Genomic DNA, 22,324 nt, shown 5'->3' on the forward strand with positions numbered 1-22,324 from the left:
CGGGCCTTGAATGTCATCTTCACAGGAAGACATAGAACATTTGACTTCCCGCTTTGCAACCGATTAGCAAGATATCCTGGCAAAATTCTTGGTGATGGAGAGAAAAGGTGTCTGAGAAGATAGGAAGAAGGAAAAAAAGAGACGAACCTGTATAAACACAGTGAAGATATGAAAACCCAGCACAGGCAGATCATTAGTTACAATAACAAGGAAAATGGACAGACCTCACCTGCCTAATAAGGTCCTGAGATCTGTACTGTATTGGGTCATATTTGAATCAAATTAAGAGTGCTTCATGCTCCTTAAACTCTTTTTCTGTTCCCTGTGCAGAATGATGCTGAGAAAGCTGGCAATGGCTTTACAGCAGGGAGACATCATTAGCCCTCAGGTCTCATTGAATAGACCCAATCACAGAACTCTCCAGATGTTTTTTTTTCTCCTTGTTGAAATTGGAGGTCTTAGAGATTGCAACTCTGGTCTTCATGCATAATGTGCTTTGATGAATAGCTATAAGGAATGTTGAAGATAGCTTCTTAGAACCACTGAAAAGCACACACATAAAAAGGCATAGTGAAGCCAGGGCTTATTTTGGTGTTGGTAGTTATTCCTTGTGAAAGTAGCTGTCAAGGCTCATCAAGACTGAACTGTGAAGAGTTTTATATCCCTAAGATTCTAAAGGAATAACATCATATTGCTCTCTATGTATTGTCAGAGATGGTTAAGTTATGTATACCTGGGGTAATAGAAAGAAAGATGTAAGTAAAACTAAGGAAAAAATGAAAGTCAAAATACATTTAATTTTCAAATACATGTTTAGAAGCTTCAGCCAATATGCACATCTTCTTACTCACAGACAAATCCTCACTTGATCCATACTCCTTCAGTTATTTGTAGTGAATCAATAGGAAAACCTCTCTCTTAGCTCCTGAAAGCATTTACTCTTAATGAGAAAAAAAGATAAGTGGTAGCTAATGTTTATTGACTATGTTTCATGATAGTAATCATGTCACTTGCACACGTGCACACTCATGCCTGAGGTACATGAGCGCATGTTCACTCACTGTGCTAACGTTGTACATAGCAAGCATTGTCCTTAGTATCTACATCATGTGGGAACTAAGTGGAAGCTCTGAAACCGTGTTGCTTTATTTTTGAAACCAGTTGAACGAAGGAGCTGATAATTGAGAAGTTCTAGAAATGGTTTGTCTTTTAGCTCTCTACAAAATGCTTCCCATGAGAGAGAGCAAATTAAGAGAAATATTGAATCCAAATGCATGATTTTAAAATACAGTTGTCCCCTTATACATGATCCACACAAGCCTAAATACAAATGGTAAGGAATACTTGGAGAAGTCAGACAGCAGAATGTTCTGGTTGTTATGAGGTTCGGTTATTCCGTGGGGGGGAACATACTGGTTTTTATTTTCAAGCTATGATTTTCTTCTCCTCAGCTGCTTTCTTGTTGGCTCATGTGTTCACTGTGACAATTGCTATCAGCCCCAATTCACAGGTGAGAAAACTGAGGCATAGGGTTGTTAACAAAAGTCCACAAAGCTTTAAATAGTAGAGCCAAGTGCCTAACAGAGTGAGTACAGAATCTGATACCTCCCTCACTGGGTGACAGATCGAAACCATCGAAAAGTTCAGATAAGGTCCCAAGGGATCATAGTCAATTGCCACTTTCACAGGAAATCCACACAAGACCCTAAACAGGAATTCTGGCTTTCCATGCTGCCCTAGAGTCAAAAACATATCTGTGAAAACATCAGAAGCAGATGGAGACAAAGTCACCCTCCCAAAGACTTACCTGACTGTATGAGTCAGTGATGATGAGGAATTGCCTACAATTGAGATCAGACACTGTCCAGCAGGGCCAGACACTGAACAGGCTTGCAGACTTCGATCACCAACCCCTCTGACTCAGCCTTGCCAACCAGCCTGCCACTTCGGTACTGGGGATTCAAATCTAAAGCTTTCTGAATACTAGACAATAGATAGGCCATGAACATACAAACAGTCCTAAAAAAAATAAAAACCAGGGTCTCTTTGACTTACCCATACACATTTGAACTTTTGATCCTCCTGTTTCAGCTTCTATTGTAGTTAAGATTACAATATGAGCCACCGAGCCCATTTAGGCATTGGCCAGTCAAGAAGGAACATTGTGCTGCGGTTTAGACCTCTCATTTGCATGAAGGAACTAGGAAGAACTGTAGGTGTTTTTCAATATAAGCTGCCCTTTGCTGCTGGAAATCCACGGTCTGACTGACTGTTGACTAGAGATACGGCTCCTATCTGGCTGAGACAGATGTCCTCATAGGAAACCCCTACAAGTACTTTTCTGTGTCTAGACCCAGTCTGCTATTGTAAGTTCAATAAACCAAGTCCAGTGACAATGGGGTCAATACAGTGTTAGTGTACGTATATGTGGGCAGGTTGATTTCAAAACAAAAAGAACACTTATTACTAAAGAATTGTCAGTCCTCCATTCAAGTGTGTTCTCATGTTCTAGAAGCTTCCTTGGCAGTATACAACTGTCACAGAGCACCATGAAAGAAGACAGGTGTTTCTACAAAATAGTTAAATAAAATGGAGATGAAAGACAAAACATGACCAATAAGATGAAACCAAACAAACAAGAAACAGTCAAACAAACAAAAACCTTACCAGTCAGAGAGATAAGCAAACTCCCAGAAATATTGGTCTATGCTTTAACCAAACCATGTGAATATGGGAAATTACCAAGTAGACTTGCTTCCCTGCAGGTTGAGGGAGAAGGTGATGCATTTCACCCTTTCTATAGGGAGCTCAAGCATGAAGTAACCCAGAATTCCTTATTACCCACTGTGTGCACACTCGTGCCCCTCCAGCCTATGGGTTTTCATGATATTCTATAGCAGTTCTGCTGGCAAAGGTTAAGAATACTTGCTGCTCTTGCACAGAACAGGTTTAATTCCCATCACCTACATGCTCAGTCATAACTATCTGTAACTCTAGGTTTGGGAGATCTGATTCACTCTTGTGATCTTTGAGGGCACCGAGCATGCCCCGAGTGCACATACATGCCTGCAGACAAGGCAGTCATATCCATAAACATCACTTTTGGAAGGTGATGTTTCCAAAATGATGGAATGGTAATTTATATGGTGATTTATTTTTTCTTCTATTTGAACTGTCCACATGATTTTTATACCAATCTCATTTAACCATATCAAGGAATGTGTTTGTTTACAGTTATCACACCGAGTATTGAAAGACTTTAACATTTCTAACTTTTCTCATGAGTGACGGGTAACCGTAATTTAGATTGAGAACACTGAATTAAGTTCTGAGACTAGAATTGTCTTCATATAAGAAGTTTTGAATAAACCTATAATCTGATAAAGACATATTTCAGGGTGGTAAACAAACGAGTACAGTGGGTTTCTTTGCATCGGACAGTTTCTGTATCTGAAATCCTGGCATACAAATAAAATAACTTTTCCTTAAACGTTGGGCTAGCTAGTAAAGCTCTAAACCGGCTTTTATTATTTTTTAATGATTTATTGATTTTTACTTTAAACACATTGGTGTTTTTGCTTGCATGTATGTCTGTGTGAGCATGCCAGATCCCCTGGAACTGGAATTACAGACAGTTTTAGGCTGCCATGGGGATGCTGGAAATTGAACCTAGGTCCTCTGGAAAAGCAGCCACTGCCCTTAACCCTGAGCCATCTGTCCAGCACCATCATTTAGTGTTCATAAAAACAAAACAAACAAAACCAACTTATGTTTTATTTTTCATTTGTGTCCGATGTTCTGAATTATATAGTTACTTAATTGTGTCATACTTGAGTTCACCTTCTTGAGTGTAGACCAGTTTTTACTTTGCTCAGGAGCCTGTTACCAAGGAATGGTAGTAACTACCTGATCTCACCCAGAGCAAAACTCTCCTCTTTTTAGAATGAGCATGGAGTAATTTAATCATGAGTCCTGACGATTGAGAGAAAATGGACTCATTTAGCCAGACCACTTCTGCTTCCTAACTCTTACAGGATGAGAGGAAACCCAGGGGTTGAATGAAAACCTCCAGGGTTCATGGACATTCTGATTAGCTCCAACTGTAAAGACACAGAAAGAATATTCTTTGTGGAAAGTAAGGCTTGAAGCTGAGCAATGCAAGATTCAAAGCTCACCTCAGCTTTTAGTTTTCTCTGTTATATTAAAGCTCTTGGAAAAACTAGAGTCTTTGCAAAGTTTAACAATAGTTTTTACTATTCTGTTACAACTGTTCTTAAGAGCAGTTCTAGTCTACATATTGACATGTTGAGGTGCTCCAGAACCTGGGCAGTTGAGTCTCCTCTGAGAAGCTATCAAGAATTTTGCAACTCATATAGAGTTGCTTGGGAGAAAAGCCTTAGGGCACAGAGTAATTTGCAGACCAATTATTTACAGGGCTTTGACCTTGTTACAATTTTGATTTTGCATGTTTGCTTTTAGAAATCAACCACTCTTTTTTCCCAAAAGTTTAGACCTCTGTGTTCACTGAATTTTTTGCCTCTTTGAAGTTTTTCTCTGTGAAGCTGGTGAAGGTGGTGTTTCTGGGTTATTCCTTTGCACAGTTTGATGGTCTAAAGCGGCTGGAGATAGCCTGTGGTACTTGAAGAGATGTGTCTTTATCAGCACATGTCTCACAGGTGGCTATGCTGAGAAATGTTCCACACTTGTGAAGTTATGGTATTAGTACAGAGGAGATTAAAAGGACCAATAGTGAAGAGAGGTAAAATACAGTTTAAAATACCACACTCTAAAACAAACAAACAAAAAAGATATTAGAAAACAACTTTCTTGCTAGATATTTTAAGTCATTTCTCATTTTGTATCATAAACTACATTATTTTAAACTATTAGCATTTCTATTGATGAACTATATCTCCAAACCAGTTGCTTTTCTAGTTCATATTCAAAAATCATTTGAAGATGAACAGTTCCCATTGACTCACCAATACTCAGGTTTCATCATCAATTCCCTTTCAACTGCCTGCTTTCTCAACCTAAACGCAGACACCAACTCTGATTACATAAAGGCCAAGGAATTTTTAATGTATATGTGTCACCAGCCATTAGTAGTAATCATACAAAGATGCCATGTTCTGTATAAATTCTTGCTGACTCTATCTTGTAGTAATATTTTCATAGCAGATAGAATCCTGGAAAGCCTTTGAGCAACATTTAAGCACATCCTTTGGAGAGCCTCTACATGCCTCAAGTTCCCCTGTTTCAGTGACACATCACATGCCTGCTCATTCCCTTTTCGTTTTCTTTTGATTCTACAGTGCTGGAATCTCCAACTTTGTTTGAGTCTCTAACTCTCCTTTTGTGGGTTTCAGAAGTGATTCTCTGAGGGAAGCTGCACATCTTTCCAGGAGGCTTCACTTGGCCTCATAAGCTCTTGTCTTATCAGTGGAATTGAATCTTCACCTCTACTGGGCAAGGTTTATTTCTCCATAGCTTGCCTGAAAGTGCACCTTTTTCTGCAGCCACACAAGAGAAAGTTTTATTAAGTGAAGGAAAAATTAATGATACTGAGTGAATGACTTAGCTGGAAAGGTTTTGCTTATTTTCTTTTGCTGTTTTTTTTTTTTATTTTTAATTCTTTTTTTTTTCTTTGCAAGGGTTTATAAAAACCCCAGAAGGAGGCAAGAATAAGCAGCCTCAGTAATCAGGCCCTGTTGGCCTGGCGTTTCACTAAATAAATACAAATGCCACTCTGGTCCTTGCTCAGAAGCTGGCAACAAATTTGCTAAGTGATTGATTTGATGCTAATTTTCTGCATGGACTGAAAAGTCCTACAGGGCCTGTCCTGTGGGAGGAAAATAAATGCAGCCAAGTTGACTAAGCCCTATTTTCAGTTTTATTTTGAGTTCTGCGAGTTTGGAAACTTCCCTTTCCCAGAAAAAAAAAAGAGGCAAAAACAAAATAACTATATTTCCATGGGACTGTTACTCAGAGTGTTCCCAAAGAATGTAGGTTGTTCAGAAAATATGACAGGCATCCGCTATGCCCAAATCCCAGAACAGGCTGAGTGAGGAGCCTGAACCATCATATGTAAAACTCATGCTAACACCCTGCCTTTTCGCCTTTTTATATCCGTATTCTGTGGAGAAAAGGTCAGAGCAAGAGCCTTGGCCATGTTTCTGCTCCAGGTAGTTTCCTGTGATCGGAACAAATCCTGGGAGCCAATCAGCTTACAATAATGACAATGGGCTTATCTCAGCTCATAGGGTTTCTGTCTCTGACTGGGAAGACCAACTGTTCTTGGTCATCTAGTGGGTGAACAGCACACCTCACAAAAGCAGACGTAACAAACCCATTCACCCCATGGCCTGGAAGAGCTAAAGGAGAGGAAGCAGAGAGGTCTAGGGCTCAGTATTGCCTTCTTGGGGATCCCCTGGAAGATCAGAAGACTCCAGTAAGACCCCATTCCTTCCCTTAACTTTACACCATTTACTAATGGTACCAGTGCATACGCTTCTAGTGTCTTTAATTGTTTAGACTACAGCAGGCATGAGCATTTTTATTCCATAAGAATGTCTTATGTTTGCTGGCTTCCTTGTTTGTTTGTTCGTTTGTTTTAACATGTCCATGAAAGGAGGAGAAAGGTAAGATTTTTCATTTCAATGTATAGCTCGTTAGATGATTAGAGGGAATAGAAGAAGAATCCTGACACGTAAGAGTGTGCGGCAGAGTAGCCGTATGATAGAAAGAGCACGTCACTGAAAACCACAGGTCTTGAACCTAGGAGCACCCCCCAACCCCCGAGCTCTGACCTCTCCAGCCATGAAGAATGGAACACTAACATTCATACAACCTTCCCCTGGAAAAGGCAGTTCTATTTCTAATCCATTTAAAGCTATGCTACCATGTTAGAATATTTTCTTATATTCTACTCTTTTTAACATTTTTTTACTCAGGACCCCAAGTTACGTGAACTTCTGGATGTTGGGAACATCGGACACTTGGAACAGCGCATGATAACTGTGGTGTATGGGCCAGACCTGGTGAATATCTCCCACCTGAATCTTGTGGCTTTTCAAGAGGAAGTGGCCAAGGTATGGTAGGTGGGGCCCCCGAAAGCTGTCATCTTCATCTGATTTCTGGTGATATTGTTCAATACATATAGAAGATTTTTGATTTGTTTAATATTTAGTTTGGGTTAAGCAACCATCTGAAAATAATTTAACTGTCAAGCGTTTGTGTATTTAAAACCGCTTTCAATAGTAACATCTATGTTCAATAACAGAGATTGTTTTCATGAAGCATAGGGCATTAGATAAAATTCCTTTGAACAACAGAATATAGGTAAAACCATATTTCTTTTTTTTTCTCTTTTTCTTTTTTTTTTTTTTCAGAGCTGAGGACCGAACCCAGGGCCTTGTGCTTGCTAGGCAAGCGCTCTACCACTGAGCTAAATATAAAACCATATTTCATTTCACCTGCTAAACATCCTTCCTGATCACTTTGGCATTGGTACCATTTCCAACTCCATTTTCATGTCTGACTCTCTCTTGAGGGTGCTCAACATCAACACAGTCTAAGCCTATTTCCCCTCCACACCACACAGATAGCCAGCAGTCATGTAGTAGTTCTGTAGTTAGTATGTGAAATAAAATATACACTTTAAATTTTAAACAGTAAGTAATTATTTAGCTATAGACTAGAAAGGCTATTTTAACTATTCTAGTTTTAAAAAATGGGCCTTCCAGATCTACACAGAATGAGCCAGAGTGTAGAAAACAATCTATCAGACAAGAAGCTGTAAATTCTTGATGCTGATATTTCCTTTAGAGCAGTGGTTCTCCAGCTTCCTAATGTTGTGACCCTTTAATACGGTTTCCCAAGGTGCGGTGAACCCCAACCATACAATTATTTTGTTGCCACCTCATAACTATAATTTTCCTACTCTTCTGAATTGTAATGTAAATATCTGATATGTAAGGTATCTGATATAGGGACTCCTATGATAGCATGAGCATTCGGAAGGGTTTGAAATGAACACACTGTAAGGAAGGGCTCCCACTCCCACCCATTTTGTACTTAGTTTTACAGAACTTTCCTTTTCCTTCAAGAGTTAAGGATATGAATCTAAGCAGAGTTAGAGGTCTGCATATCCTTTGTGTGCCCTCACAGAGCATGCATATTAAGATCACAGCTACATGATCACTCCCGGTGAGGTTGTATGGTCAGGGCCTTGTGGTCTATAATTGCCTGGCTTTGGGTGGTCTGACAATTGTATGAGTTACAGTGGAATGTGTTAGCCTTCCCTGTCATCTGTCAGTGATTTTTGGCAGGGATATATTTCTGACCAACTCTGTATTATCAACTTTGGTTCTTACAACAGAATGAATAAAATGCCAACCAACTATAATACTCTGGGGTGTTGGAAGCTACATTTTCCAAGTGTGTTAAATCCTAATCTACTTTCTCTGTATAACAACAAAATATAATTACACTTGGAGATACGAGTATGGAGAGCTCTGCCCTGTTGGCATTACACATGCCTTCTCTTCCTCCCTATTTTAGAATGGTGTTGTTAACTCACTGTGTTGTTTAACCACATTTCTCAGTATTGGATCAGTCAGTGGACCATGGATGCCTATAGTAAACAAATGCTAAACATGTGTATGACGTCATAAAAATTTCTCTCCAGGACACACGCACATCCCCAAGATCAATCTTGATATCCATTAGGTTTCTAATTAAGATGTTCAATAAATGTTACTTGCAAGCATGTCTTTAGTGAGATTGAATGTAGACCTACTATGTTGCACAGCAATCTGTATATATTCTGTTGCTTTAAGCCTTTGTATAGTTTTATTTTTTAAATGTTCAATTCCTCCTTTCTGGTTCGCACACATGAATTTTCCTTAGATTTTAATATCTAATCCCATCATTGTCCCTATCATTATAGTATCTACAAAAGTTATTCTTTCAGTTACTTAAAGCTTCTAGAATAATTGATGAAGTTATGTAGTACATTTTTGCATTATCTGGGTATAAATGATTATAGAATTGCCTGCCCCCAAGGGGAACTGCGTGGCCAGAGATTTAAATTCTCAGATGCATTTTCCTTGAAAAGCATCTATTTTGGCTGTTAATATTTCCTCAGTTTATCGCTCTGTATATATAATCTCAGGTGTCCTGTGCAGCGCTAGACTTGAAGGAAAGGGTGTATCATTGAATGAAAAAAATGAAACAAAGAAAAATAAAAGGACTTGACTACTCCTATGTATAGCGGAAGAGAAAGTTTATTGTAGATAAAAGGAAGAGCATAGTCAGAGGCAGAGCCATCTGGGTGAGTCCAGAGTGGCATGACCCTCAGCCACTTGAGGAGATGAGAAAGACAGGAACTAAGTGTAGGAGCCAAGAAAGAGAGCAAAGGGTAGAAAGGAGCAGGTAAGCAAAATGTTTAGCTCATGTATCAAAGAGCCTCTAGGGGAAGGGCATGCCATCCATCCCCTGTAACAGCCAGACTGAGGGATGCTGGGAGATCCTGGTGGCTAAGTCCACTGTGATAGGTAAATAGGCACCTCAGCTATTTGTTCTAGGGTTTGAGACTTAATGGTCATGATGTAGGATGCACAGTAAATCCCAATGTCCCCTGAACACTGAATTCTAGCAGAAGACTTTGTTTACAAGTAGACAACCGCTCACGCCATTATTCAATATGTATCTACAGAGTGGGAGTCTTGCCTACGTCAGACACAATTACAGTGTCAGGGCTTCGGGGATGAACCCGGCTATTTCTTCTGATGTTCTAGAAAAAAATGACCAGCTCACTCACAGCAAGACATGCCTTATGTCAGATAAAGTAGTGTGCAGAAGAATAAAACAGGAGGCCTGAGGAGGTAAAAGCAGAAGGAGGAACTTGTTCCTTAATGAATCAGTCAGAGAAGGCCAATCTCTGAAGAAAGCTGTGCATTTGAAACACTAGCATAAAAATAGTTCCAAACTTGCTGAAGTTAGTGGTTTTCTTATTTGTTCGTTTGTTTTTGAGGCAAGGCTATACTACATGTGCCAGCCTGACCTCAAAGCTTGAATTTTGTGTATAGCCCAGGCTGACCTCAAACTTGCACTCATCCTGTCTCAGCCTCCAAAGTGCTGGAGTTAAAGATGTGTGCCACTGTGTGTGGCTGAAACTGGATTTTTAATTCACTCCTTAAGAAAGGACAGACCCACAAAGGAAACTGTCTTCCAACTTCCCTTTGTGGTTGGACTAAAAACAGTGTCTCTTACAGTTAAACAACAGTCATATCCTCCTGACACAGCCTGACTTGCTAGCCTTCCTGCACCCGAACAATTAGCTTCCCTCTGGGGGATTAATGTGTCTGAGAAATAAGAATGTAAGTCATACCATTCTCTACACATCCTTGCTCTCCAGAAGATCAGTGACCACAGTGTGTTTGCTGTCACTTGACACTCCAGAACCTTATCTCACCCACGTGAGATGCCAGGCCACTCTGCAGAGCTTCAGGAGAGATCGTGAAGGTCTTGATTCTTTAGGCTCTTAACTTTCACTCCATTGACTCCTTTGTACAATCTACTGCAAGGTTGGGGATATCCACTAAGTGAATGAATCAAAGGTTGAAGAGAGTAAACAAAATCCATAGTAAATGTGGCTACTTTATCATCTGAGGGAAAGGAAAAGGGATATAAAAATCTGGGTATGATATCTTTAGGGAGCACACTATATCTTTTAAACATCACACCATGACTACATCTTCCTTGGAAACCCACACAATGCCAGTCGCTGGCCTCATTCAGAGTCAAACATCTACTAACCATCATTACTGTCTTCTTGGCTCTAACCTCTTCTATCCTCCTGTGTACATTGGTCTTGAAGGTTACTCAAGCACAGCTGTCACACCTCGTTGTTCTCTTCAGCATCATCTCTGCACATGCCCTTGCCCTATGACTTTTTCTAGTAGTCTGGAAGAGTCTTTAGTTCTCTAACTTTTGGTCCAACCTCCTTTGGGATTCCCTACCAATAAGAGGTGCTACGAAGCTCTCCATCCCTGTTCATTCTTAGTTAACTCCTGTAACAACCTCAGCCACAAGGACAATCACTCTTTCTCAGATACTGCCTAGGGTGCATACAAGTTGTAGGCTTAAATCTGTGCAGGACCTTATCAGGTGTATTAATAACCACACTGCACAGAAATAAGGCAGAGATGATTGGAGAGGATGTCAGTCCCTCCAACAGTCTCCACTAGACATTTTAATCAGTTTAGCTGCTCCTTCACTTCTCCCAGGCATTGGGAACAAGTAGGTACAAAACTAGATTGTGGCCAGAGTCCCTAGAGAGGCTTACAGAAGAACTGGGTGTGCAGCCCCACCCAGTGAGTCTGGGATAGACTCTGAGTATCTGCATGTCTAACAGTTTCCCAGGAGATTTGCATCCTGCAGATCTGGGCCTTGTATTCTAGTGTGGTCTGACCTCTGGGTCAAAAGGAGCTGGAGAGTCCAGATAGGATGTTAAATATAGACAGCAGTTGTTTTCACATATCATGTTAGACAAACAATCACAACCATGAGCTGGATGTGATTTGGGGACTTCTATTGGCAGCTTTTCAGGCTAGATTCATATTAAGGAAGACAAACATTGCACTGAATAGATTCTTAGGTCTTGACCTCTGAGCACAATGGGGCCGGCCCAGCAGCTTACTTACAAGAGCCAAATCTGCATTCTTAAGCATACTTGTATACTCTCTAACTTACAAACATTGTTCAGAATCTTAGGGATACCTAAGAAATATGGGCTCTTTGCATGACACTTCTCATAATAATGACCTATTTGTATCTCCACTCAGATTGCATTCTTAACCAGGTATCTCCATGTGCTGTGAAGGGGTGGGGATGAGGGAAGGGAAGAAACAGAATAACACAAAGGAAAATCTTTTGGATGCCTCCAGTCTCCACCTTTGAGCATGTAAGGAAAATTAAAAGACCGAGGGGGAGAGAATATGATGTAAGTAGGGTAAATCTATGCACTGCTCAGTATTCTGCAAGGTCACCTCTCAACATTCAACCCATTAATTAAATAAAGGCAGAACAAGCAGCTTAGCTGTTGCTGAGGAGACAAGGGTGGGCTGTTGTGTTGCTGGAGAAAACAAAACTATTGTAAATGAAATGTATCTCCAGCATGAGGCTGTTTTTGCTAACTGTAGGGAAGAAAATCCATATTAATAAGTCCTGAAATTAGGGACACACGAAGGAACACAGGAAGGAACACAGGAAAGGGAAGAAGACACTTAAGGAGTCCACAAATCTGAAATTTCAGCCATACTCACCGGACACATGGGAAGCCCCTTGACAATTTATGTAAGGTTTGGAAGCATAAAGGGAAGATGTTGGGATCATTCACCCATTGATGTATTAAGCTCTGCACAGTGTCACAAGCTCCGTTCCGGTTGCTAAGGATAAAGCAGTAAACAGAACAATGATTTTGCCATATGGAACAATTCTAGTGAAGGAGAGACCATCAAAAGAATCAACCAGGAAGGAAGGGAAGGCTGTGGTCAGCAAAGGTCTAGTTGAAGTTGAGAGTGTTAAGAATTGGACAGGACGCAGACTGGTCACACCAGACATCTCTGTTGCCTAAGAAACAGGTTTCCTTTTTAGGATCTCAAACTCCTTAATGAGAAATAATTTAAAGGGAGACATCCATACCAGGCTCCTGTCAGCAAGCTCTTCTTGCGTCAGCAATAGTGTCTGGGTTTGGTGACTGCATATGGGATGTATCCCCAGGTGGGGCAGTCTCTGGATGGCCTTTCCTTCAGTCTCTGCTCCACTCTTTGTCCCTGTGTTTCCTTTAGACAGGAGCAATTCTGGGTTAAAATTTTGAGAATGGTGGGGAGGGCCTCATCCCTCAAACAGAGACCATGCCTAACCTCTGGATATGGTCTCTACAGGTTCTCCCTCCTCTTTGTTGGGTATTTCAGCTAATGTCACCCCTGTTAAGTCCTGGGGGCCTCTTGTTTTCCTGGCATCTGGAACTTTCTGTTGGCTATCCCCAGTTCCCCATTCCAATTGCTACACCTCTCTGCTTAATTTCCTGACCCTCTGTACATCTCCCCTGTCTCCTCCCACACATGATTCTGCCCCCCTTTTTCCCTCTTCTCCTCCTCTCTTCCTCTCAATCCCTTCCAAAGAAGGTGTGAAGAGAGTACCCTACCAATGTACACAAGCTGTAAACCCTCAAGCTGAAAAGAAAAGATAGTCATGCCATTTGCAATGGAGTCAGAAAGCATCTCTATAGAGGGCTTGGTAGGATTTTGATTTTAGAGAATGGGTAACAAACCCAGAGTGTCTGAAAAAATGTGCTTAGTTTTGTATGTATGTGTGTTCTTGGTTTTATTTGTTTGTTTGTTTTGTGGCCAATATCCAAAAGAAAAAGAAACAGAAACAAAGGAAGAGATGGGGCTGAAGATGGCTCGGTAAATAAGAGCACTGGCAGCTCTTGCAGAGGACCTGGGTTCAATTCCCAACACCCATGTGGTGGTTTACAACCGTCTATAACTCTAGTTCCAGGAGATCCAACACCCTGTTTGGGCTCCTCAGACACCAGGCACATCATAAGTGATACACAGTCATCAATACAGACACCCTTATACATAAAACAGAAGATTTGTTTTTAAAGAGAAAGAAGTTTTCTGGATTAGGTCTCAGAAATCAGACAAGACTGTGGTGGAAGGTCTGTCTGGTCTGCACCATTGGGGAGGCTTTTGACAAAGATGAGTTCTTTACCTTGTTAGAGTGATAATCTCTTCCTTTAGAGTGTGAACTCCTGACCAGGCAAGTGGCAGACGCAGATGGGTTAAGCCTTAAGGGGAGGAGAGCCTAGTAGGTAATGTTTTAGGTATCTTCCAATATCAGATCTCTACTTAAGCTGAAAGATAGAACTTGGATTCTATTTTAACTAGGAAGAAGCTGCTTTGCCTTACTGGCCTCAAGAAACTGCCTACTGCCTTCTCACAGAGTTCTTTAAATCCTAATAAAGGACTTCTCATTCTAGTGTTACCAGGCACAAGATAATTAATAGCATTTAAAACCATCATGAAACTTAAGGAAACTTGATGAAAGATCAGATGGGAAGTGACTAAATGTAGGTTGAGGTCCAAAATCAACCATGGAGGAGAGCCTTGCCCTTAGTGGCCACCAAGGCTCTTAATCCTTGTAATATCTGTGAGTTTGCTCAGCAAAGACTTGAAGCATCTGAAGAAATAATCCAGGAATATGTTTGGACATAGAATATTCCAGATAGGCAAACAAAAATTATAAATGTTCTCCATCAAGGTTGGTGTGTCTAGAGATAGCACAGTGACAGCAAGGATGACAGTAAGCCATTACGAGGAAGGACTCTACTTTTGTTGTGAGTGAATTTGAAGCCATTAGGGAATTCTAAACTTAGCACAGATGTGATCTGACTTAGTATTTCTTCAGTAATGGGTGAGGTCAGGAGAGGGAGATGACAGCAATAGGGAAATGCAAGTCAAATAGAAACTCCTGCAATGGTCTAAGCGAACTGGCACTTACTGGAGCAAAGAAGAAATTGCAGAGGAAATAACAGGGAGTCTGAGTGTCCATAATTTAAAGCAAGAGCCAGCAGCAGATACTTTGGAACTGTGTTATATGAAGGAGAAAGGAAGCAAAAAATGTTGTTAGTATTTTCTCTTGAATGGCAAGAAAGTTAGAAGTATCCCTCACTGACATAGGGGAGTTTAATCTAAAATATAAAATTTCAGCTTGGGGTATATGCCAGAGGTTAAGTTTTATCACGTTCAATTTGAAATCATGAAAACTCCATGCGGAGATGCCGAGTGGGAGGATCATTATGTAGGCCTAGGGTTGAGCAACAAATGGGACATACAAACTAATAAATTAGATATTTATTAGATGTATTAATATTAGATAATTAATAGCATTTAAAATCACCATGAGACTCGATGAAACTGGATAAAAGATCAACTGGGAAATGACCCTAGATAGAGAAGATTGCCTACCTCGGAGTCATGAGCACTCCATCATTACATACGAGTCGGAAATTAAAGATGCTGAAGGAGCAACCAGAAATGTGAGTCATCGGAAGTGAGGTGGAAAGGGATTTCAAGGGTGAATGAAATCCACTACATCAGTGTTGCTCCCACTGACAACTGGCTCTAATAACACCAAGGTCACTGCTACCTTGTTAGGGCACCCTCGGTGGAGTCTCAGGTTCAAATCCCTGACCAGAGTGACATTGGGGATTTGGGATGTAACAAGAAATCCAAATCAGTTTCCTTTTTGAGAAATCATGGTGTAATGGACAACAGGGACATGGGAAAGTTCCTGAGGCGGAGAGCAAGGTCGAGGTGCTTTTAAGGTGTGAAAAATAATACCATCTTTTATACTGGTGAGAGTGTTCTTATACAAGAAACCCAAGAACTCATGTAGATAAGTAGACATATTGAGAGGTATCTTTGACTAGACAAGAGAAAGAAGAGTTAGTACAGGATTTAAGAAAGTTAAACCTGGAGCCAAACTGACCCAACACTCTCTTTTTGTAAGTGAGATTTTACTGGAACATAGCAATTCCCATTTGCTTTCATATTGTCTAGGGCTGCTTGTACATGACAAATGTTGAGTTATTATGATATAAATCATAAAAATAATCAAAAGTCAAAAATACTACCATCTGATCTGTATCTCCAAAATGTCTACCTGTAGGATGGTGAGATGGCTCATTGACCCTGACAACCTGTGTTCAATCCCCAGAACTCACGTGGTAGAAGAGTACCAACCTCTACACGTTGCCCTCTGGCTTCCACATATATGCTGTAGCATGTGTGTGTGTGTGTGTGTGTGTGTGTGTGTGTGTGTGTGTGTGTGTGTGTGTGTGTGTGTGTGTGTGTGTAAAGAGAGAGAGAGAGAGAGAGAGAGAGAGAGAGAGAGAAATATACAGTATACACACATATATACACATGGAATACATACATCCACACACATACATCCACACTTACATACATGTATACAGACAGACAGACAGACACACATACAGTATGGGAGAGGGACTGTTCCTATTCTGCTATCCAGAGAAGCTGAGCTTAGGAGCAGTGGAATGGGGGCTTTGCTTAGGTGAGGACCGCAGAATGCACTGATGGCCCTAGTAGCTAAACATCATAGAAGAAATGCTGTCTGATTCCCACCCTTTTCTTATCACTGAAGCTGAATTTTGGTCTGCAGTCACTCAGTGAGAACAATGCATATTTGATTTCTCAAGCACTTTTCCTCACTAGTTAGTGAATTACTTTAAAGACCTAACTGGTAAGGTTACCTCAGACTGTAAAAGGCAGGTCATTTACATCCATCCACAAAAGTCGTGTCATTTCCAGTAAGCTAACTGACTCATCAGAGCAAATTTTCGAGTGGACAGTGTGTCTTAAGAGAAAATGGCTTTCTTCTGCCTGCCCACTACAATTCTTTATGCTGTGTCTTGTTTTTCTCTCCGGGTGTGGTAGAGAAACTGACTCGGTGTGTCTACTAGTATGTTCTTCTAATCACGTGCCGTGTAAGCAGCATCCTGTGGGCCACAAACTGTGAAGTGCTGTGAGTCAGAGGCAGCCTGTCCCAGGTCGCAGGACTGCCATATGCTAGCATCCAACTTGGGGTCTCAGGGACCCAGATTACAGCTGCTAAGTGAATACTCATTTCCCCTGGAAGCTCAGTCAGTAATGAAATCTGTCCTGGAATTTAGCCCAGAGGAATCCCAATAATGAAGGAAAGCAAAGGCACCACCTTACTCTTTTGCATTTAGAAAGGTGTGTTTACCTCTGGGTCCATTGAGCTCTTTCTCTAGTCATCAGGGGTAAAACCTCTAAAGGAAAGAAAGAAGCCCGGTGCGTGTGGTGTAAGGAGAAATAGGTCTGATATGTGATGCCTGAGGGGCTGGGTAATGGGAGACTCATCTGCTTGTCTTCCCTCTCATTCCAGTCCCATGAAATTAGGGAGGGCATCTGTCACCTGACAGGCAGGATACCAGGCTCTGATATGAAATATCAAATTATCAGACCCACTGGTAGGACCCCCACATATGTATATTGTAAATCGCCACCAACTTCGTCAGACTTCAGCCTTAATGTTGCTCTGTTCTGTTGGGAAGCAGCATACTCAACTGCTTTCGAGCCCAGTGGGTTGAGACAGGGATGTCCAGTAATTGCTGTGAGGGGAAACTGTATGTTGCTTAACTGAGCAGGCATTGCCAGATGCCACTGCTTTCATCTTTCCTTAGCACTGAATTCTTTTAAGCATTTGCAAACGGGCAAAGCAAAATAAATGCATTTTTGTATAGCTATGCGGATGTTCACTAAGCGCACAGCAAAGGGTCCATATCTTAACTATAGCCTGGTCGACGTTTGCAAAGGAAGCACACACATATTCCTAGGATCCAGATCTAAAGCTGCCCCATAAAATCCATCATCATCAGGATCCCAGGCATGTACTCTTCTAGAAGTCCTTGGGCTTCTAACATTGATCTCTTCTATCCGTTTTCAAAGTATGTCTAAATGGGTTTATAGAATGGAGTAATTATTGTCTGTTTTCTATCATTCCAGATTTATGAATTTAGTGTTCTCTGCTTTATGGGGAGAATTCGCTAATTCTCTTTGTTACATAGTATTCTGTACTTTATGCTATATTTGACAGATGCCCTGACAGTTCCCAATTTAGAGCTATTACAATACAAAAGTAATGCAGCTGCCTTTCCTGGGGGCATACTCTGAAAAGTGTAATTGCTGGTCATTGGGTTTTTTTCTATGTTCTGCCTTAATAGGTATGGCAAATTTCCAGCTACATTTTTAAATGTTGTTTTACACACACACACACACACACACACACACACACACACAGAAACACACACACACAAAGAGAGTGTGGGAGAGGGAGGAAGAGAGAGAGGCAGAGAAAGAGAGAGAGAATGTATTCTCCAAAACACGTTGTGTACACAGAGCATCAGTCTTAAGCATCTGCACTTTCTAAAGCAGATCTCCTGGAGCTCTGTCTTAGAGAATTTAACTCACTTATTTGAAGGTTACAGTATGAGATTTCCTGGAACCTTCTTAAACTTCGTCCACATGAGCAGTTTCCCACCATCTATGTGGTATCCACACGCTCTCTCACACTTCTAATGAGCTCTCACATCTCTTCCCTCACTTTCTTCTTCTGGGCTGTTTTATTCAAACTCTTAATCGGTGTTCTTGGTAGTCATGTTCCTGCTCTTCTAGAAACTTCTCTTTCCAACTATCCCTTCCTTTCTGAATACGGCCTAGGCCTCACTTGAGATTCACCATCTCCTTTTCCCATCAAAGATCTCCATGAATCTTCTAATGTTCTTTCCATTTCATCAAGAAACACCATCAGGTTTTCTGCATGTATTACTCTGAACTTGGCTGCTGGTGTGTTTAATGCGTGGCCTTAGACATGGGAGTTGATGAAAGCAAAACATCAGAGCTCAGTCCCTCTTGGTATACAGAAATCAAGTTCTATTTTGACATGTGATGACCAGTAACTATCTTTAGAGGGGAGAGGAAAAAGGAGAGAAAGAAGGAAGGGTTAGAGAGAGGGAGGGAGGGAGGGATAAAAGAAAGGAGGCATTTGAACACTGAAAGGAACTGATAGATCATGTAAAATGTTCAAGCCCTAGAGGCTTTGAGCAACATAGACTCTAATCTTCTCATCTTTTAGAGTAGAAGACATTAAGGCTCCTCTATTGGTAGTTGTTTCAAGCTTTCTCCCATGGAAGGTTCCCATGATTTTCTGTCCATAATTTGACAAAATCTTAAGTAGGAAGACATGGGCAATATTACTTACCATGACTTCCCTTCTTCTGATTGTTCCCAAACCCAACCTGTTCGCACAGAGTATCCTTGTTTCTTCTTCCTATGTGCCCATCACTCACTGTGAACTTTTTAAAACATAAAAGCCAACTTCTGCATTCTAGCAGTTGACAACTTCAAGATAAAGAAATGAGAGAAACTAATACATAGAAAAGACTATTTTTTTGTTTGAGGGGAAAAAATCAGCTAGGTACAGAGGACAGAGGTACATACCTATAATCGTAGCACTTGGGGAGCTGGGATTTAGTATGGCAGATGTAAGTTCAAGACCTGAGTTACAATGCCAAACAAACACAGGAAGAAGGAGGAGGAGAAGAAACTGTACACTCTATTAAATAAATATGAAAGCTGAAGAAGAGTAGGTGAAGGGATCCACCAAACCAGTTCTGGGCCAACCTTATTTTGAGAACTTGATGCATAAAAGGTTTTGCACATTTTTCTTTGATGTTCTTCCAAATTAATAGTAATATATGTTTAAGCTAATCCCCAAAGATAAAAATTCTATTTTTATAATGGGGACCTTTATAATATGCAGTTTATTTCCATTTCATGATCACTCTGTGATAATAGTCAATAACTAAAACTTGGATATTTTTGAACAAAAAATAATAAAGGAAAAAGAGTGTCCCATAAGTTAGAATCCACAATGTTTAGCGATGCTGTGTTTGACTTTCTAACAGATGGTGCATATGCCACAAGTGACCGAGTAATAATATCCACTGATCCAAACAAATTTCCCTACCTGCTGTTTATCCTGCATAGCACTGGGTGCTAAGGTTAGAGAAATAACAGAACAGAGGAAGCAGACTGACAGCAAAACAAGTCAGGACAGGTCAAATGCAGAGGAGTGGGGAGTGGAGGAGTGCAGAGGAGTGCTGGAGAGTGGGAGAACACTTGGTCTTTAAACACAGTTTAAAATAGGGAGTCATGAAAAGGTGCCCATAGATGACAACCTGAAGAAGATTCAGGAGACAGGATCCAGAGAATGCCCAGAATGATGGCAGAACTCAGGCGCCAGTGGAGTTGAAGGCAAATGATATGTAGGAGCAGAGAAATGACAGGACGTCGGGTGATACCAGTAAGAACCATTATTGTTGTGAGTGACCAGGGGATGAAGGTAGTGTTACACAGTCTAACCGTATTGTTCTGGTTCCAGTCATCCAAAAACAGAAGGAAGAAGCATACATGAATGTTTGGGCTAAAGTTGACTAGACTCAGAATCTATTTCCAAGGCCAAAGATATGTTGATGGTTTTGCTGTGTAATAAAAGACAAAATAGAATGCTAAGAATGACTACAGGCATGTTTTTAGTGAGGGGAAAATCAGATAACAGCCTCAGAACAATAAATTATGAGCACTGGGACCCTCTTACCCTGCTTAAGTTATTATAAAAGAGGTAAGAAAGGAATGTAAGCACTAAGAGAATGATAGGGGTCATGAAGAAATGCTCAGACCTGATGAGAAACATCTTGAACTGTTTGAGCTTGGGTACCACTGGCCATCAAGCATGGAGTGAGATAGGAAGTGGGGTAAGAAGGAAGGCAAAGGGAGATGGAAATGGACCTCAGAGGAGCATGGGTGAGCATGGCTCCTTGGTTCAATGAGAAAGGAGCATGCATGTGTTCATGAGTGGATGTGTGTGTGTACATGCACGTGCACACATGCATACACACATGCACACGCGCACAGAGAGACAGAGAGAGAGAGAGAGAGAGAGAGAGAGAGAGAGAGAGAGCAATGACTAACTGGAGGAAAACTGACAGGTTGCTATCCTTTCATTACTTCCTCCTGTTCGTGCAGAATAATTTACAACCAGTTACTTCCAGTGACACATATCTTAGAGTTTGTCTTTTAAGAAATTGAGAAACTCTTTAGAAAGAACTGTGGCATGCTGTGCAACATAGGAGTCAGGGAGCCAAGGGCACAGTAGTTTCTCTCTGTTTATTATTGTTTCTTGTGTTTTCCACTCTATATCAGGAAGCACGAAGGTAAATGGTCTCTGTCTTAAATAGATCCAGACTTACAAGACCAATGTCCCTGGCTATCTCCTCAGACCAAAATGTTTGCTGATCCCTAGCCATCCATGTGCTTTCTGGACAGCCTATAGCCAGAAATCATATTTTCCCCAGAACACCCCTCTCCAACAACTTCTACTTACCTATGACTTCCCCTGTGCATGTGCACATATTGGGACTAAGCAAATAGAGTTGGATGTACTGCTGGTGCAGGTGACAGTGGGTTTCAGGTAGACCAGAATGTGGAAGGGTAGCAGCAGTGGACTGTCCAGTTCAGAGGTGGCAGACAGCAGCTCTGAAGTCCAGTACACAAAACTTTAAGGTCATCTAGAAGAGGGCACAGCAATATGAAAATGAATGAAATGCCAAAGTCAAAGGTACAGCGTAGCTCTTATGGCACAGGAGGAACTAACAGGATTAAGTTCCCTACCAAGGGCCAAGCCTCTCCTCACTTCAAGGAAAAGAATCAAGTCTACTAGCAGGTTTAAAATAAAGTGGGGAGGTATAATTAAGGCATTTTAAACAGATTGATTTCCAAATGAGAAAATTACATTTTACCAGAATCCCTTCATTCTGTTATACGTTAATGAGGAACTACCTGTGAGTACTTAAGACCCAATTTTGCAGGAACGCAGTTTTAATTTTGTCAAACGTTTCAGTTTAGCAAATAAGCAATACCATTTACCTCCCAAGCAGTGCTGATTGCTCCCTGTTTCCTTCTTGAAGTTCCTCCCACTGTGGAATTAGCTGTGATCGTCCTTCCTTTCTTTCATTAAATCTTTCTGCTTTAATATCTTCAAACAGAACTTCTTTCAGAATAAGCAGGGTTAGATAATTATTATAATAAGAGAATCTGCTAGGATACACTTATTGTCTGTAGTGTGCTGTGAAAAATCAGCCAGGGCAAAGTAATGAATGCCAAGACCATTAGGATGAGAGTAATACCAGATGTTTCGATAAAAGTGATATTAGGCTATTGGGGGCTACTGTCCCAAGTATATGGCCAGTTGATGAGGAGCTATAGGTATGAATGATTGGAGCTTCCATACACAAGGAACGAGTCAGGAAAGTAGCTGGAGAGAGAATTATCGTGCCCCTACCCACTCAGCTGATGCAAAAAGTACCCTCAAAGCTCACAAGGACAGCACAGACCTCTCCTCATCTAATTTCAAAAAGCACGTGTACCTGTCTTTTTCTTCCATCTGTTCTTTGGTGGAGGGCAGGGTGTCTTAGTCCATTTTTGACTCTGTAACAAGATAACTGGGAGTTGGAAATTGTAAAAGAAACAGGTTTATGTAGTTTGATGTTCAACCTGTAGTTTGATGTTCAACCCTGGGGAGTCACATCTGGCTGGCTAGAACCCTGGGCTTTGATATAAAAGACAAGCAGGTTTCTGTGGAA

The 22,324-nt window shown here is 40.9% G+C and overlaps 1 protein-coding gene across 2 annotated transcripts in view; it reads left to right on the forward strand.

Annotated features, from left to right (window-relative positions):
• Window positions 1-22,324, forward strand: part of Plcb1 (phospholipase C beta 1) — a 671,578-nt gene that overhangs the window by 415,008 nt on the left and 234,246 nt on the right. For both annotated transcript variants that reach the window (XM_032904282.1, XM_032904280.1), the window contains exon 4: window positions 6,954-7,091. In XM_032904282.1, the coding sequence (XP_032760173.1) occupies window positions 6,954-7,091 (138 nt within the window). The remainder of the gene's footprint in view (window positions 1-6,953; window positions 7,092-22,324) is intronic.

The sequence above is a fragment of the Rattus rattus genome, chromosome 5 (assembly GCF_011064425.1).
Source record: "Rattus rattus isolate New Zealand chromosome 5, Rrattus_CSIRO_v1, whole genome shotgun sequence".
Taxonomy (NCBI): domain Eukaryota; kingdom Metazoa; phylum Chordata; class Mammalia; order Rodentia; family Muridae; genus Rattus; species Rattus rattus.